The 19265-nt window shown below is 46.6% G+C and overlaps 2 protein-coding genes across 2 annotated transcripts; both read right to left on the bottom strand.

The window, feature by feature from the left end:
* Positions 1–508: 508 nt before the first annotated feature.
* On the bottom strand, positions 509–10600 carry ada2b (adenosine deaminase 2b). Its single transcript, XM_056277580.1, has 10 exons — positions 10499–10600; positions 5645–6019; positions 5268–5487; positions 4070–4280; positions 3660–3787; positions 2302–2392; positions 1988–2096; positions 1622–1779; positions 775–977; positions 509–656 (listed from the first exon to the last, which is right to left on the bottom strand). The coding sequence occupies exons 2-10, from the start codon at positions 5955–5957 to the stop codon at positions 569–571; spliced, it is 1521 nt and encodes a 506-aa protein (XP_056133555.1). The 5' UTR covers positions 5958–6019; positions 10499–10600; the 3' UTR covers positions 509–568.
* Positions 10601–10789: 189 nt separating this feature from the next.
* Positions 10790–14674, bottom strand: atp6v1e1b (ATPase H+ transporting V1 subunit E1b). Its single transcript, XM_056276514.1, has 10 exons — positions 14595–14674; positions 14424–14486; positions 13570–13635; positions 13312–13421; positions 13023–13089; positions 12693–12782; positions 12350–12418; positions 12176–12270; positions 11949–12036; positions 10790–11609 (listed from the first exon to the last, which is right to left on the bottom strand). The coding sequence occupies exons 2-10, from the start codon at positions 14454–14456 to the stop codon at positions 11547–11549; spliced, it is 681 nt and encodes a 226-aa protein (XP_056132489.1). The 5' UTR covers positions 14457–14486; positions 14595–14674; the 3' UTR covers positions 10790–11546.
* Between the last annotated feature and the right edge of the window lie 4591 nt (positions 14675–19265).

Raw genomic sequence — 19265 nt, 5'->3', positions numbered from 1 at the left:
GTCGAGGCACCTGTTCTGGGAGGAGGAGTAACTGGGCGGAATAGCATGATCCTCCCACGCACTACGTCCCCCTGGTGAAACTCCTCACTGTCAGGTGAAAAGAAGCGGCTGGCAACTCCACGTGTATCGGAGGAGGCACGTGGTAGTCTGCAGCCCTCCCCGGACCGGCAGAGGGGGTGGAGCAGCAACCAAAAAAAAAAAAAACTTGGAAGAGTGGGGTAATTGGCGGATACAATTGGGGAGAAAAGGGAGCAAAACAATGAAAAATTTAAGAAAATGAAGAGGCAACGCTGAACACAGACGCCCGGTGTGTGCTGGCGCCCAGCTAGCTCTGCAGTGATCATAACATGTGGATGGAGGTGAGGTGGATCCTGGTTGCTAAGTGTTAAATGACACATTTAGAAGGCAAATCTATGAACGTCTCCTTTAAATTTCTTATAAATAAAAAGAAATCTTTTGATATCTGTGAATGATTCCTTTTTATTTATTTATATTATCACCTGTAATAGTTTGCTTTTGTTGAAACGGTAAATGTTACCGACAAATTCCCTTTGTTGTTGTACGGCTGTCATGAATTTTCAGATATGAACACGTCCCACTTGCTCTGCCACATAACAAGGCCTGTTTCCTTCAGCTGAGGTGGCAACGAACTGTACCTATAAGGAAACGAAGGGTTCATATGTTGAGGTAATAATGCATGTGATTCATAGACTCGGGTCATTCTCTGACACGCTGTAAACTCAGCTGTCAACAGAGCAAAGCATCGACTCCCACCTGATAGAGTTGACAGCCAACTCTTTGAGGGTGCCAAGGTTCGCTTTCAACCCTCCGATGCCCACAAAGGCTTGGTAGAAGTCGTAGGAGAGGCCGGAGGTGCCAAAGAGGGACGGGTCGTCGGAGCTGATGACCAGAGGATGACCCTCCGACATCAGGACAGCGGCCGGGTGGTTCCTCAGATCTGACACCAGCTTTAACACCTGCAGGTCAGATGGACACAGACACGTGCGCACACACACACACACACACACACACACACACACACACACACACACACACACACACATTAGCTTCTTCTTTTCTTTTTTTCTCCCAATTGTATCCCACCAATTACCCCACTCTTCCGAGCTGTCCCAGTCGCTGCTCCACCCCCTCTGCCGATCCAGGGAGGGCTGCAGACTACCACATGCCTCCTCCGATACATGTGGAGTCACCAGCCGCTTCTTTTCACCTGACAGTGAGGAGTTTCCCCAGGGGGACGTAGCACATGGGAGGTTCACGCTATTCCCCCCAGTTTCCCTTCCCCCCCCGAAAAGACGCCCCGACCGACCAAAAGAGGCGCTAGTGCAGGGACCAGGTCACATACCCACATCCGGCTTCCCACCCGCAGACACAGTCAATTGTGCCCGCCCAAGCTGGAGGTAACAAGGGGATTCGAACCGGCGATCCACGTATTGGTAAGCAACGGAAAAGACTGCTACGCCACCCGGATGCCCCCTCATTATCGTCTAAGACCATGCAAAAAAAACACAAACTCTTCTACTCGTTCTGCATCATTCAGCCCAGTGCGGTGGTGTAACGTGCTGTATTGTATTCTCTCATAAGTATGAGTGTAAGCGGTGACCTGGTTTGAGATGGGACACAACTCCACGGCCACATTTCTTTTCCTGGACAGCTCCTTGGCCAGTGGATGGTGTGCCAAAGCGTAACCATGACCAATGCGTGTTGTGTTGAACAGGAGGGCGTCCAGAATGTTTTCATCCACTTTGGTGCCTTCATGGTCTACGAACACACACACACACACACACACACACACACACACACACACACACACACACACACACACACACACACACACACACACACACACACACACACACACACACACACATAAGGTATCGCTGTGAGCCTGTGTTGCACATATAGCATGTAAAATGGGCCTCACAATGTTAAATACGCAAAAACTGTGTTCAACGCAACCACTACTTACCCGTCTCCCCTGCATGAAAGTAATATGGCAGCACAGCTCCAAGGTCACCTGGCAGCGACAGCGCCTCTCTGAAATACCAGAGCGTCCGTCCGCTGTCCTCCCTGCCAACCTTCCCAACCACAATGTTAAGTCAATCACAACCTCACAATCAGTTAACTTGTCAGATTGCTGAGCATGGGACACTTTTCACACATGATATATAGCACATTTCATTTCCCTTTTTTTTTGTTGCTCAAATTAACTTGTCAGTGTGCAAAACAAAATCTGTCACTGTTATTCTTCATTAGCTGGCGGTCCCTCAGGTGAGGTCTCACCAGGTCAAATCCGGCGACGACCTCTGGGAAATCCCTCTGCATCTGAATGGCTTCCCTCACGGCGGCTTTGATGTCCGATACTCTCAGCGCCCTGGCCCGGGACAGCGGCGGCATTAGACACCATCAAGTATTGCATTTCCTATCTGGAACCGAACAAATGCTAACTCGTGCAAATGTTTGTGAAGCCGCAAACATTTGTCATCTAGGTGTAAAACACGGTTGTCAGAAGGTTAAGAGTAACAGGTGTTGGTAGAAGAAGACACTTTGTCATTGTACATACATGCAACGAATTTGTTCTCTGCATTTAACCCATGCTATTGTATAGGAGCACTGTGGGAAGCTGCAGCACCCGGGGACCAACTCCAGTTCTTCTTTCCATTGCCTTGCTCAGGGGTACAGGCAGGAGTATTAACCCTAACATGCATGTCTTTTTGATGGTGGGAGGAAACCGGAGCACCTGTAGGAAACCCACGCAGACACGGGGAGAACATGCAAACTCCACACAAAAAGAACCTGAAACGACCTGGGGTTTGAACCCAGGACCTTCTTGCTGGGGGGCAACAGTGCTAACCACTGGACCATCGTGTCAGTATTACTTTTGGTAGTCATGCAAACGGTTTAGGGAATGTAATGTATAATCAAATTGTTTATGAGACGTGATAAAACTGCAACACTTGTTAATAATTGCAGTGGATGACGATTTGGATGAGGACGATTCAAACTAGTTTATGAATTGGGATTGAACTGAGTTTTGGGGGGATTTCCCCCGCCCTTTTTCTCCCCAATTGTATCCGGTCAATTACCCCACTCTTCCGAGCTGTCCCAGTCGCTGCTCCACCCCCGCTTCCGATCCATGTGGCGTCGCCAGCCGCTTCTTTTCACCTGACAGTGAGGAGTTTCACCAGGGGGACGTAGCGCGTGGGAGGATCACGCTATCCCCCCAGTGCCCCCCCCCCAAAAAAAAACTGGTGCCCTTACCGACCAAAGGAGGCGGTAGTGCAGCGACCAGGACACATACGGCCGGCCGGCCAAATGTGTCTGTAGGGACGAAGCCGGAGGTAACACGGGGATTCGAACCATCGATCCTCGTGTTGGTAGGCAACGGAATAGACCGCCACGCCACCCGGACGCCCGAACTGAATTATTTTATGCAGGAGACTTAAGATGCAAAATGGTCAAAAAGAAACCTGGATTACTGCATTTCATATTCGACACTGCATTTTGTGAAACTATCGATGACGTCGGCACCAGAGATTCGGAGCACGCATGTCATCTCACATGGCTTACATTAGGAACAGGTTCCCGGCTGTGTTCTGGGATATTTTATGGTGTTATTTTTTCTGCTATGAGGCGGGTACCTGTGCGCGGTGATAATCATACGAGCCCCAAGGAAATCTGGGTGGTCCGCCACGAACCGCTTTGTGGCTTCTTGAAAGGTTTTCAGTGACCAAACCTTGTCGTGGATGCTTCCGTCGAGCTCGTACGTCTGGAGCGCAAAAACAGTTGAAAACATTCCGTCACATCTGAATTCCCACACCGCTCCTCACATGCGCCCTCTATAGTCTAATCAGCGGCATGGCGCTTTTAATTTGCTCAGTATATTTGACAGTTTCACCCGTCTGGCACAGGGACACATCTGCTAAATAGACAACACGCCGGAATTTGATTACAACAAAAATAAACCCACAAAAACACAAAGAAGACATGATAAACGGCTTTCTCAGCAGTTGTGAATTAGGCGAATGCGGATTATCGTGGGAATACAAACCCGTGACAGACCACTTCTGAGCTCCAGATACATGACGTTGTCCTGGTGGAGCTCCTCCAGGCCCCTGTAGAAGTAGTCCGTCAGCACGGGGGCGTGGGTGATGAGTCCTGCTGCCGTGATGAAGGCCCGCTCAAACTTATGCCACACCACATCTTGACTCGGGTAGGCGACGTCGGGGTCCTCTGTGTACAGGGTGAGATTCCGTATTAAACTGAAACAAACACACACACACAAACCTTCGTAAGTGTTGTGCGCCCCCCCTCGCCCGGATCTCGACGCCCCTAAACACGCTTAAGTCAGACGATATCAAGGTTTATTTGTCTTGCGGGCAGGCTAAGCTAACTGCTAGCCGATGCAGACCGGCAGTTCCGGTAACACCGAAGGCGGCCTGGCGGCGGCCCCGCCTACCATTGACTGTGGTGTTTTTGGTGTCGTCGTGTGGCGTGCGGGGAGGTGTGTGGAAGGCGTCTGGCTGGGAGAGCTGGCGTGGAATCGGCTGGCGGAGCCTGGTCTGCTCATCCGGTGGGCCTGGGGACCGCGGCCCTGCCTGGAGCTGCGCACGAGGGGGAAACACCAAGGGCGGTCTGACAGGACGCGGAAGTGGGGGAGGCTAAGCTAACTGCTAGCCCATGCAGTTTCGACAGTCATCCTGGCGTTCATTCTCTGACAGTGATTTTTTTTTTTGTAGTTTGATATATGTGTTCTTGTAGTTTTTAAATATGTGTTTTTGTCTTTGTGTGGCACTGCTGTGGGAAACGATATTTTAGCGAATTCGGGGGGGAGGGGGCAACCACGCCACAGGAGCTGCCGCGGCCGGGACGCGAACCAGTCGACTAAAGGGTCCGACCCGTTACCCAAGGGCCAACGTGTCGACTTATCCATGCACGTTACACTTTTTGAGGGGGGTAGTGTAACGTGCATGGATAAGTTGTCGTAATGATGCCCAACAGTGTTTCAAACAGTGGTTAACGTTGTCGCTCCGCAAGCGGCAACGTTAACCAGTCGACTAAAGGGTCGGAACGTAGTCGCTTGCGGTGTGGGAGCCACGGGTTCGCGTCCCGGATGCGGCGTCCGAGTTGCCCCCCCCCCTCGAATTCACTGTAATATTTCGTCTCATGTATGTAAGTACATGAAATGGATCGAAATATCGTTTCATTCAATAGATATCATATCAAAATATGAAGATGGCTTATTCAACCTGTTATCAAAGTCAGTAGGATCTCCCATTTTGGCTCTCAGGGTTTCTAGCAGTTGCCAGTAGATGCAGTCCCATCGAGGGAAGGGTTGGCGATCAGAGAAGAGGAAACGGACGGAGTTGTCCCACGTGAAGCAGATGTAGCAGTTTGGCCTGTAGGTGACGTTTTTCACCAGCCAGTCGACGCTGACCAGAGATGAACTGTGAATGTGGAGGGCTCCACCTGTTAACCAAAGACAGCATAGTCATCCCAAACTCAGACCGATACACTGACATTTAGACCATGCCACCATAGTGGAGACCTGTGATATTGAAAGTGAAGACAATAAGGTAAAAACTGATTCTCCCCAGTTGAAGCAACTACTGGGGGTGATAAATACCTTTAGGCATCTTTTGCAGAAGGTTAAAGATTGGACTTTTTTGAATGAGCGGTTTTGCCTTGAAGAAGTGCATAGAAGGCGGGAACTGGTCAGCAGACATCTCTTTCTGTTTACACCAGCGGAGGTGAGCATCGAGTTTCTGTTCTGCCAGCGTCAGTGTCTCTCTGCCTCCTATCTGCCTGGACACCTCCTGATGCATCAACGCGTCTCTCTGGATGGGGTCAGGACCCCCATTACATACCACCACGAACCACAGGAAGAGGCTGCATCTGACCAGAGCCCGGAGTCTTCCTCTGCACACCCAAATCACCATGTCCTTATATTCCACTGCACAGTGCCGATTTATAGTCCTCTTTTAACATACCATACAGCCACCTAAAATAAACACAATTTTTGTCATTGGTGCAGCGAGAATACATAGTAATATTGTGTAAAATAGGGACTGATAACCTTGCTCTGTGGAGGATAGACCTCCATCTTAGGGCCGATCTACAAGAGAACCAATGGTATACAACCACTGTGATTAGTAGGTTGGTGGTCTTGAAAAGGTCGCAACCAGGGATGCGTTGATAGTGATACTGGTATCGTATTTGGGGCCAATAAGGGGCCAAAATGGAGTATCTGAGATTTGACCCAAGACTAAATCTGATACCAAAAGTCATAAAAGCAAAATGGCTTGATTTACTGCATTTTGGCCATGAAGGCTGTGTTTCTATAATGGTGGGGAAAAAACGGATTCAATCTTAATTATTTTGCCCATTAATCCAAAAACCAAGGGTCCAAGTCTGCACTGTTCAGCAGAGTAATGGATGGGATCGATGCTCAGTATCAGCAGATATAAAGATTTGTACTTGCAATTGGTATTGATAATATAAAAGTGATACTGGTGCATCTATGAATTTTGGTGATTACTTATTACTTTTCTTACACTTAATTTATCAATTCGCTTATTTGTTTTCTCGTAAACCGAGTTCTTAATCTAAGTCATGAAAATGAGCACAATCTTAAACAAAAACCCCACAGACTATGGTAGTTTATGCCTTTCTTGAGTATAAGATTTAAACAATACAATCAGTCTAGGCTGGCAAACGTCTGATTGAACAAATGGCGGAGTGTTGCTCTGCAGCACCGACCTCAACCGAGCGTCTCCTGCAGCTGCTGACCAGACCTGCAGAACAGGACCAGTCCTCCTCACGGAGCCGTGTTAGCTCATTGATACCTCATAGGGTTAAAGTCCGGCTCTGCACTGGTCATTCAGAAGCGTGAACTGTTCTATTTAAAGCCAGTGGTTCTCAGCCATGTGCACAGCTGTGTGTCCGCAGGGACCCTATCCAAAACAACACCACCACGCCAGCTCATTTCACTAATTAGATAACCTTCTCCCAGACACAGAACTGATTTACGGCCACGCTACATGATCCGACATCCATTAAAGCTTGCTGACACAAGTTTGCAATTCATTGTTTCCTCATGAATTACAATTTATCTCAGGCTTTGGGGCAGTAATGGGCAGGCTCCAAACCGACGCTCATCCTACCAGCGTGCCATTGGTGTTAACCAAGGAAGGGTCGGGGGGGCCCAAAAAAAAGGGGGGCCAAAATTTTTGATTAAAGTGCGTCCGGATAGCGTGGCGGTCTATTCCGTTGCCTACCAACACGGGGATCGCCGGTTCGAATCCACGTGTTACCCCCGGCTTGATCGGACGTCCCTACAGACACAGTTGGCAGTGTCTGCGGATGGGAAGTCGGATGTGGGTATGTTTACTGGTCGCTGCAATAGTGCCTCCTCTGGTCGGTCGGAGCGTCTATTCCCCCAGGGGAACTGGGGGAAATAGCGTGATCCTCCCACGCGCTACGTCCCCCTGGCGAAACTCCTCACTGTCAGCTGAAAAGAAGCGGCTGGCGACTCCACATGTATCAGAGGAGGCATGTGGTAGTCTGCAGCCCTCCCCGGCTGGCAGAGGGGGTGGAGCAGCGACCGGGGCGGCTCGGAAGAGTGGGGTAATTGGCCGTGTACAATTGGGGAGATAATAAGGGTGGGCGGTGTATTCAATGAATGTCATTTCAAGTTCATTTGTATATCACAAATTAGTCCCAAACCGATACAGCAGCTGACACTGGGCCGGATCCGTCCACAGTCCGGCAGATCCGCATAGGAATCACGTCCGCTCCTAGACCGCCCCGCCCCTCTGGCCAGTGTGGCCTCCTTACGAATGTCGGAACCCATTTCTAAATAACGCCTTGTGGGTCTAAAATGAGTCAGGATGGAGTGAGCGCCTGGATTCCCTATTTCTCGCATAATTTTATTTATTCATTTAGAAACAGGTTTCAGTGGACTGTTTAAGAGAAAGAACGTTTAATATCCTTGAATATGCCGCCGTGCACTTTTGTACAGGCGTCATGGCGGATCCGTCCCGGATGCTGTGATGCTGTGATACATCCGGTCCGGATCCGGCCCTCTCTCTTTGGACCCTTGACTTGAATGAGGAAAACTCCACAAGAAAACCTCCATCCATCCGACCGACCGACCCGCCTATCCTGCTCTCAGGGTCGCTGGAGCCTATCCCAGCAGTCATTGGGCGGCAGGACACCCTGGACAGGCTGCCAGGGCCATCACGCACACAGGGACAATATAGTACGGCCGATTCACCTGATCTACATGTCTTTGGGAGGAAACCGGAGCCCCCGGAGGAAACCCACGCAAACACGGGGAGAACATGCAAACTCCACACAGAGGACGACCAGGGACGGCCCCCAAGGTTGGACTACCCTGGGGCTCGAACCCAGAACCTTCTCGCTGTGAGGCGACCACCCTAACCACTGCACCACGGTGCCGCGAAAATAACTTATGGGGGGGGGGCAGGAGATAGCTCAGGGAGGACAAAAGAGGAGAGATTTTCTTTAAGGATAGACATGCTTGGTGCTGAATGCACAGAGGAGAGAGGAGTGACAGCATTACAATACACAACCGGGAGGTTTCATACAAAGCCCAGTGATGTAAAATGAACACAGTTAATATAGAGAATGTAGCAAGTCAAGTCAAGCCAATTTTATTTGTTTAACCCAATATCACAAATTACAACTTTGCCTGAAGGGGCTTTACAGCAACACAACATCCTGCCCTTAGCCCCTCGCACCGGATAAGGAACAGCCCCCTGCATGTACAATCCTGCGCTTTTCTAGTCTACCGACCACTCAGCACACTTTACAGGGGACGCTTCATTACACTGGTGGCACAGCCTGCCACTAGCAAGGTGCCAGCTTGCTCATCAGGAGCAGTTGGGGGTTCAGTGTCTTGCTCAAGGACACTTCGGCATGCTCTCTGGAGGAGCCAGGGGGATTTATCCAGGAACCTTCCGAGTACGGGACGACCCGCTCTACCTCCTGAGCCATGCCCCCCCCCCCACCCTGTAAGACTCAACATGATGCCCAGCAGTGTTTCAAAGATGTCCGGCTTACAGCCTTTATCCAAACCCTCTTCATCTTTCCCACGGTAACTTGGAGGAGCACACAGGACTCCTATCAGGGAGGGGGAAGGGAAATATACACACACACACACACACACACATATATATATATATATATATATATATAAACTTACTGCTGGTTTAACATCCATTCAATAATTTATGAAGGCTATTACGTCATTCTATTACAATTACATTCTATTACTACTAGCAAACAAACTTGAATATTATATGATTATAAAATAATATAATAGATCATAATATGATTATAATGTAATCTTATGATATAATTATAATAATTGGTAAGGAGAGCGTGCAAAATTCATGGAGTGAAACCAAATTGCAGTTACCTCAGGGGGAAAAGAAACTCAGTTACTCCCATATGATGTTTTTAAGCCTGAAATATACATTATTTGGCAATCCTTCCACTAAATTACAAGCTTTTGTGTACCATACGACTTGCATGATGTCTCCTATGCCCAGAAAAAGACCCACTCCTTTCAATGAGCTGCCTAGAGCCCTGCACGCTCCATTACAGTCAAAATGGGGTGTGCAGTGTCTCCTTCAAAACAATAAACGAAGAAGGAAAGCCACTTCATTTCGTCATTGTACGGTTACAATGAAATGTGTTCTCAGCTTTTAACCCATCCTGTTGTATAGGAGCAGTGGGCAGCTGCAGCACCCGGAGACCAACTCCAGTTCTTCTTTCCACTGCCTTGCTCAGGGGCACAGGCAGGAGTATTAACCCTAACATGCATGTCTTTTTAATGGTGGGAGGAAAGCGGAGCACCCGGAGGACACCCACACAGACACGGGGGGAACATGCAGACTCCACACAGAAAGAACCCGGGACCTTCTTGCTGTGAGGCCACAGTGATAACCACCGTGCTGCCCACATCTTCTGATCTCAGCATGTCAAGATTCTGTTGGTAGCCGTGATTTGACCTGCATCTTACCCGGTAAGGAATCCCTAACACGGAGCTGAATGCCCTCTTGCTGAGAAGGAACGCCTGACTTTATTTTGTTTAATCAGATTGTGTTTCTCTACTTTAATGAGCAGGAGTGCATTTTACAAGACAATCATGGAATAATCCTTGTGCTTAAAAAAAAAAGGCTCACAAAGTTTTCTCACAGCCTGTAAACCTTTTTCCACCACCAAACCCTACATACAGCATGTCCATCAGTTTGTGCAATGATAACAACAGTAGCTTCCTCATACACACTAAGCTATAATTATCCACAAAACAGCAGATGCTTCCTGGGAATACCTTCCACACCAGTGGTAGTATTCTCACGACTGCTCCAGGTTTTGGACAAGAATCTGCAAAGAGCCGCCCTTCAACACTCAATCTCACATATTACATTTAAAATTTAAAAAAAAATCTTACCCGTCATATCACTGCCTACGGCTTGTGGTGTCCTAGGTTTTAGCGCACCAGTCCTCCAAATACTCATCTTCCTCTCTTCTAGCTACCCTTGTTACCCCTGCCAGGATGTCAGCAAAATACTGCAAGGCATCGGGTAATATGGGCTTGTTTTCTGACCAATGACCATGTGATTAACTAATAGAGGAAGCATGAACGGCCAGTGTTGCAAAATCAAAAAAAGCCATTCAATGTGATGAACAGAGTTCCCATTAATGACAAATTTAAAGGAGTCGAAAAGAGCAGATAGGTGGTACTAATGATTCATACTTTACTTATGTTATACATTTTCACAATTCAACATTTCCAGACAGAGATACAATCAAAATAACAATACAACGAAACCAAAAAAAAACAAAAAAAAAACACATACGTACATATATTATAATTTAACTGTGGATTTGGGGTTCTCATATACATACAATGCACCCTTTGGAATGATATGGGAGAGACACAGAGAAGATGTAACATCAATAAATTAACTCAATAATGTCATGTTTTGCAATGCTGTTTTTTTCTTCTTCCAAATACTTCATAAATCATCCAGGCTGGTTGGAGCAGATACCTAGCAAGACAACGGCCCATGCAAGCGAGTCATGTGATGGTTAAAATGCAACCGGCTGGAAAAGTGAGGCTAATTGAATGTATGGAGTGCATTGACCGATCGACTGAGAAACTCAAATGTTAAACACCTGATTCATCACATTGTCTCTGAATGAGCAGTGTAAACCGAGACCCGTGGAAGGGAGCATTGGAGTAAACCAGTTGTCACAACTGTGCAGACGCACCCACTACTCGTATCTGTAAAACTCAGTTCGCGGCATCTATACTTTCCCTCGATGCACAGAAGAAGAAAAAAAAATAATACAGTAATACATCACACAATGACAGCGTGTCTTCTTCGAGCTGAAACTGCACCAGAATTTCTTTTCAAAGACACTTGAATTAAATCGTTTACGCCACAAAATAAAAAATATCAGAACTCTTGATTTTTCCCGGACAACGGAGCAGCTCAGTCCATAAACTTGCGGTTGGGATTGGCACCGAAGAGAGCCACTCGGATTTCAGGCATCATCTGAGAACAGGAGACAAGTGGTTTACAGAAAACACAGAAAAATAACGCCCAGCACCAAAGTCAAGATTCAAAACACCATTCAGGCAAAAAAACCCGGATCAACTTATTGTTCTTACCTTGGAAAAAACATTTCAGATTGGCACAGCTACACATTACAGCTAACATTGTTTTTCTTTTAAATGCATCCACGTGAGTGGGGATGCATCCAGAGTGGGGATCCAGAGTGGGGAAAGGGAAAGGTGTAAGACTGGTTTTGGCAGTGATCCATCTCTGTTTCCAGGGTGGGGAAAGGGAAAGATGTAAGACTGGTTTTGGCAGTGATCCATCTCTGTTTCCTACCTGCTGAGCCATGAGGTCCAGTCTGCTCTCCAGGGTGTTGGACACCTTGATCTTCCCATCAGCGTTATAGAGCTCAATGCCTCCAGAACTGAATACAGCCACACCAACAAACACAGACCAAGTCAGATCAACAAGACAAAACACTTCAGTCCATTAACAGGGATGGCTGTAACGCAATAAACTTGCTTATCCATCAAATTCTATCTTTCAAATGTGATGATGCTCACATGTCTGGGGACAGGAAGTTGTCCTGGTCGATGCGGACCTCCAGACTGCTCTTTGTCGCTGCTTTGTAGGTTGGAATATTCCTCTGGATGGATCCCTGAAGACAAAACAGCTCTTATAATACTATTTAAATAGAGATGCTGATTGTAACACACCTGAATGCAAACGTTCCTCACCTGAACTAACTGTAGGTCCTGTTTACGGCAGCGGATGGTCACTTTGTGCTCCAGAAGCTGATAGAATCCCTGATGAGGGAAAAAACCCAAAACAAAACCAAATGGTAAAGAATCAATATGCTTTACTCAGTGGTGTGGTTTTTGTCTGGGTGCTGGATCCTCAAAATGGATATCAAAAAACTGAAAATACTGACAGCACACCAATTGGTTGCTCATGCAGCAATAAAATATAAAATCCGTGTGTGGTCTATTTTTTCGAACCATTAAAAGAACTTCATCTTTTAGCATTTGCTCGACACGGCCCACTCCCATGAGTAATGGAAGCTTAGGCAGAGTTACTTACCTGTAAGATCAGGCCATCCATCAGGGTCGGGTACCTGGCAGGGTCCTTTGCCACATTAGCAAGCCTTTGGCGGGCCTCATTCAACATTTCCTAGGGGAACCAAGTTGACATGAGGTTTAAGCTTGTTTTTGGGTAGCTTTTCTTTCCTTAGGACAATGAAATGTGCCAGGAAAGACAGGTCAGAGAGAGAATGACATGTAGGGCAGGACCTAAACCTGTATGGTACGACTGAGTCGCTGTTACACCCCAAGTTGTGTGGTATTTACACACGGGTTTATTCACATTCCCAAGGGCTCTGTATAGGGAACAGCATTAAACAGAAGTACTTACCGAAATCATATCGTCACGTGCTTTAAGTACCTTCAGTCGAGCCTGGTTCATCAAGTTTGACATTTGACTGCAGAAAGGACAAACAGAAACAAATAAAATCTGTTCAGCTCAATGATGGGGACGAATTATGGGGACAGCATAAATAGTTCACAATCAAGACATTGTTGGGTAATGGGACCAAATACAATTATAGAATTTATCTATCACATGTGCAGCACTTCCCCAATTTGGATGGGAGCAGAGGAGAAGACATGTGCTGTGTGGATGTGGGTGGATGTGGCTGACTCACATTTTCTTCTGTTGCTCAATCTGCTTCTCTTTCTTCTCATAATACTCCATTATCTTCAACCTCTGAGTCTGGACCAGGCGACCCTTCTCAATGTTGAACTCTTCCTCTGCCTGCAGGGGGAGACACAAATCACCCACCAGTGAGAATCCAAGATCATAATCACTATTTTCTCAAAATCTTGCCCTCCCCGTCCTGTCTATTGTAATTAATGTGTGTGTGTGTGTGTGTGTGTGTGTGTGTGTGTGTGTGGTGCTGCACCTTGGCATCAATTTCTTCTGCCTTCTCATTGGCCTCCTGCTCAATGAAGGCCATCATGTGTTTGATCTATACACAGTGAAAAACAACACAATTCCGGAAAGATTGTTTTCTGTATTTCTACATGCATATAAAGGTCCTTCAAAAGCATCGTACATCAACATATTAATACAACCCATTTTAAACAGTACTGAAAATAAAACCTTTGCAAATCAGTTCTCCCATTAACAAAAGATGAGAGTGCTTGCTCGCCATGTTGTAGACTGAATACAGCTATTTTTCTCACTATGGTGTGGAATGCTCCTGACTTTCTTACGGCAATTTCCCTACAAGACCCACAAAATCTGAACCCAGTAATCTACATGGGGATGTCAACTTCAAGCTTGCATTATTTTTCAGCGTTGCACGGCGATTTGTGTTCAACGGATCCTAAAATCCACATCGACTTGGCCAGACTGAAGATCATTCAAGGGTTGCTCATCGGTCACGCTCGTGTTTGTCATGTGACCATGCGATATCCATGGCTCTCCACTTCCCAGTCATAACTGGCATGTAGCTTTGCTGGTAATAACCCAAACTGAAAACTGTTATGAATTGTAATGTGCACAAACCACTCGCAGATAATTTGGAGTGCGGTCAATTTTGTTCCGTTGAAAACCTAACACAGAGGCTCTCTCAATGTCACCCCCCCTTGACATTTTCCTTGCGCAAACCTAAGCGACTGGAACATCTCGAATATCGCGTTTTTTACAAAACGGCAGGACAAATGTCCTCTACAGAAACAGATGGTTGGTGCATTTCTGACAACAATCAGTCGATGGAAAATGCTAAAACAAAAAAAAGAGCTGACGGGCTACCTGCTTCTGTACGTCGGCATCACTGAGCGCCATGGTTGCAGCTGGTCAGAGATCTGCTCGGTCCTGTCGGGGGAGATAGACAAGTAACAGTCGATTGGTCTAAACAAGAAGTAGGTTTTACAGAAAACACTGCGATATGCGGCGATGCAACGGATCAAAACGTGTATCTACCGGTAAATAGAGTCGCGGGTGTTATAAATTAATCGCCGCAGTCGTGACTCGAAGAAAAAAAAATGTCTACGGCGGATCAGCTGATTTTCCAGATCACGTGATATTTACTTCCGTCCACGCAGCCAATCAGAAACGTCCGTAAGGAGCTGATGTTTAAATGACCCGAAATATTTGTGCCTCCAAAATATTAGCGTACAAATGATATCAGGTAGTGGTGATATGTTTGAAACGACAATCTATTTGTATTTGTACACATAGCAAGCGTAAAAATATAACGAAAAACGCTCGACGAACCGTGAGAATATATATATGAATATATATATATATATATTTCTCTCTCTCTCTCTCTCTCTCTCTCTCTCTCTCTCTCTCTCTCTCTCTCTATATATATATATATATACATATACACATTTATATTTCTATAACCATCTCGTGAAATTCAAACTACATCTATTTATAGGTATAGTATATGAAAAATAATACAAATGTTTCAACAATTATTCGAAATCTTGCTGGTTTCATTTCCAGTCTTGCAACATATCTTGCCAGTAGAGGGAACTAGAACATGGGAAGTCTGCCATCAGAATTCAATTCAATTTTTCTATTGTTATTAAAAACAATGTGCAGGCACATGTTAAAAAAGAAATGCGGGCTGTGGCTTCACCAAACAGTGCAAGACAGACACAGACGAACACAGCAAACACAGTATAAGAACACAGCAAACACAGTATAATATATATATATATATATATATATATATATATATATATATATATATATATATATATATATATATATATATATATATACCCAGAAATTGGTATTAGTACTTTTAGTACTTTTAGTAGACATTTTCCGTGCAGAGGCTTGTAATATTGTGAGAATGGCCCGCTAGGTGTGCAGTTGATAAAAGTGCAGTTAATCATTGTTTATCAGAGAGTGGCTGTTAACTAACAGTCCAATGTCTATTTCAAGACTGAAACCTTGGCTGGCCTTAACTGCAGCCAGAAACCTAATATTGTAATTCTGACTTTCTATTTAATCTGTTAAAAAACCACAAGATACATCGTAATGACGGACACATATCAGCCATAGGGGTTAGTTAGATAACTGCATTCATCATAGTTATGCACATATAGTACAGGTCCTTACAAGCAGAATACATGATTTATTTCAAACACCGAAAGGGCAGAAAGTCACCACTGACCACACTTCATCCAACTGTTACGTCATAGTTTTGGACAGAAGACAGAGAGAGGGGGAGAGAGAGAGAGAGGGAGAGAGCGAGAGAGAGAGAGACCTGCGCACCATGCCCTTGCTTGTTGTTATTCCTATTCCTGAATCAGCCACAACATGCATGTCTGCCTTTATGTGACTGTGTGACATTGCGTCCAAATGCATGTCTCTCTCTCGCTGTCATTTTCATCCCATGTCTCTCATCTAGCAACTCGTTCAGCAATTCATAAAGAGGACAAAGGTAGGCCAACTTTATTTTCAGTTTGAATGAGACTTGAAATGTTACACAGAAAAAAAGACATTGACAGCTAAGTCACATTGCGAGGCTCAAGAATGTGATTCGACGTAGCGGCTTGTGGTATGTACCGATTACGATCTATCTCAGCTGAGGGGTCATTTTGTCCCTAGCAGGTAACAGAAAGGTCATATGAAACCACGCTGATGTCGGGAAGTGCAGGATGTAACCTTGGAAAAGTCAGAAGGGCAAAGAAAGGAGGGGGGGGCAGTAAATAAAAATGTGTTAAAAAAACCGCGATCCCAAAAAGCAGCCCTCTCACACTCCACGTCTGACATTCAGCCTGACCTCGCAAAATATCTTTAATTGGCTCAGCGCTAGTGTCCCTCCGCTGATCGCCCTGCACGTCAGTGATTGTTTACCTCGTGGAGAGGTCAAATAGCTCTTTGTTATTGCCGCGACAGGAATCAATGGGAATCCAATTACTCAAGTAGGCCAATGAGTGAATGAGGATCTCCGAGTAGGCCAGAAAAGAGGTTGGTCGGCTGCCCACAACGCAGCGGCCTCGGCCCCACACTCCGGGCCAACACCGCAGTTAGTCAATCATTTGATTATTCATGTCTGCCGGCTTTGTCATTCAAGGTCTTGATCCACTGGACAAAAAAAAATTAGAGAGAAGAATTAAGATTTAACAAAGATTTAATGGGTTCAGACACATCGCTGGTTCAAGTCTGTCAAGATGGCGAGGGTTGATTTACAGACGGGGAATAGGAGTCAAGAGATGAACACATTGCATCTGTGTTTTATTAGGTGGGAGAACTCGATCCAAAGGCTGTATTTAAAAAAAAAACTTTTTTTCTTCCCCCAGCTGCCAGCGAAGGATTCAGAGTAATTTGTATACAAAAGCCACCCGCTCATTAAATAAGCCTCAGGACCTGAGGGGCGGGTGGGAGTTCCCTTGTAAGGCCACACTGTAGATACAGTAGTGTGATTACATTTACATGTTGCTTGTGTGTGTGTGTGTGTGTGTGTGTGTGTGCGCTCTCATTGTTTGTGTGCATGTGTGTTCTTATATTTATCTGTGTGTGTGTGTACTTGTGTGTATGCATGTGTTCTTATGTGTTTGTGTGTGTGTGTGTTTGTGTGTGTGTTCTTGTGTGTGCATGTGCACACGTGTGTGTTCTTGTGTTTGTCTGTGTGTGTGTGTGTGTGTGCGTGCTCATGTGTTTGTGTTCTTATGTGTATGTGAGTGTGTGTGTGTTCGCTTGTTTGTGTGTGTTCTTGTGTTCTTGTGTGTGTGTGCGCACGTGTGTGTTCTTGTGTTCTTGTGTGTGTGTGTGTGCACGTGTGTGTTCTTGTGTGTTTGTCTGTGTGTGTGCGCTCATGTGTTTGTGTTCTCGTGTGTGTGTTTGTCTGTGTGTGCTCATGTGTTTGTGTGCATGTGTGCTCTTATATTTATCCGAATGTGTGTTTGTGTACTTGTGTGTGTGCATGTCTGTTCTTATGTGTTTGTCTGTGTGTGTGTGTGTGTGTGTTCTTATGTGTGTGTGTGTGTGTGTGCTCATGTGTTTGTGTTCTTGTGTGTGTGTGTGTTTATGGTAAACCAGTAGCACTCAACTACTGCAACTCTTCCCGTTTGTCCCGGAACAGCCCGGCGTTCGGTGTAGAACAGTTACCTCGGTGCAGAAGACGCAATCACACGACGCCTCCTTTACAAGGCACGCAGCCCAAACACACCCGAGAAGAGGGACATTACTACCCTACTTCACCAGCACCCTGACAGCCCACCGGGAACATGACACTCCAGCACACAGCGGCTATCTATTCTGGGGCAGGAGGGGTAGTACATATCTCCTATGAGCGCAGCTCCGACGCGGCACGAGGGTTGAGGAAAGTCACCTTGACAGAGGCGGGCACGAGACAGCCAAATTCCACCCGCCCGCCGCCCCGCCGAGTCACACCCCCCACGGCCCGAGGCCTCGGTGTTGGGTGGGAATGACCGAGAAGGGAACCGCCGACAGAATCCCGTCACACGTGGGCTCTCAACACATTCTGATGATCTGACCTCGCTCCTCGGCCTCAGCTCCTCTTGCTGCCAGTCTCCGCGTCATGTGAAATCTTTGGAATAGCTTCCACTGCGGGGGGACAGATGGAGACGTATATGCGGTGCCTAAACATAGTAAGATATGCCGGCACACCGCTATAGATAGACACAAACACAGCAACACGGAGCAACGGGGGAGCAACTGTTTCCAGTCAGAGCGTTTCTCACGTCTGTGAGGCCGCTCACCTTAAAAAATGGATCCGGGGATCCATCATACGCAAACACGTGTTCGGTCACACCGTCTCTAGATTTTATGATCTCTTTGCTGCTTTAGATGCTTTTACATTTCGTGGGAGCACAAAGAGTTTACCGTAACTTTCTGTAATGGTGATTTTGGTGTATGAATCTGCCGCTACGGATTTTGATTTTGTTTTTTCACTTTGAGATGTGCCAGGTCTCTGTCAGTTGCCCCACCAGTGGCCAGGGTGCAAATTCCAGCCCATGTTATAGCAAATGATCGGTTCAGCAAACACACTTTTCAATGTTTCCTGTGGTTTAAAGGATAATTCTGATGTTGTTTTTTTTTTACATTTATTTTACAACCTGGGTTTTACTTCCATAGTCTCTTGCCATCGTGCACACTGGTCATGCTGTGGGTTTATTTAGCTTCATTGCGTTGAGTCTGGACACGGGACCACCGCTGGACACAGCTTGAAAACGTCGTTCCTGGGCATCCGGGTGGCGTGGGGGTCTATTCCGTTGCCTACCAACACGTGGATCGCCGGTTCGGGGATCGCCGGTTCGAATCCCCGTGTTACCTCCGGCTTGGTCGGGTGTCCCTACAGTACACAATTGGCTGTGTCTGCAGGTGGGAAGCCGGATGTGGGTATGTGTCTTGGTTGCTGCACGAGCGTCTCCTCCGGTCGGTCGGGGCACCTGTTCAGGGGGTAGGGGGAACTGGGGGGAATAGCGTGATCCTCCCACGTGCTACGCCCCCCTGGCGAAACTCCTCACTGTCAGGTGAAAAGAAGCAGCTGGCGATTCCACATGTATCAGAGGAGGCATGTGGTAGTCTGCAGCCCTCCCCGGATCGGCAGAGGGGATGGAGCAGAGATCGGGACGGCTCGGAAGAGTGGGGTAATTGGCTGGATACAAT

This window comes from Lampris incognitus, chromosome 3 (assembly GCF_029633865.1).
Source record: "Lampris incognitus isolate fLamInc1 chromosome 3, fLamInc1.hap2, whole genome shotgun sequence".
Taxonomy (NCBI): Eukaryota; Metazoa; Chordata; class Actinopteri; order Lampriformes; family Lampridae; genus Lampris; species Lampris incognitus.
This window is presented reverse-complemented; position numbering and strand designations above follow the sequence as displayed.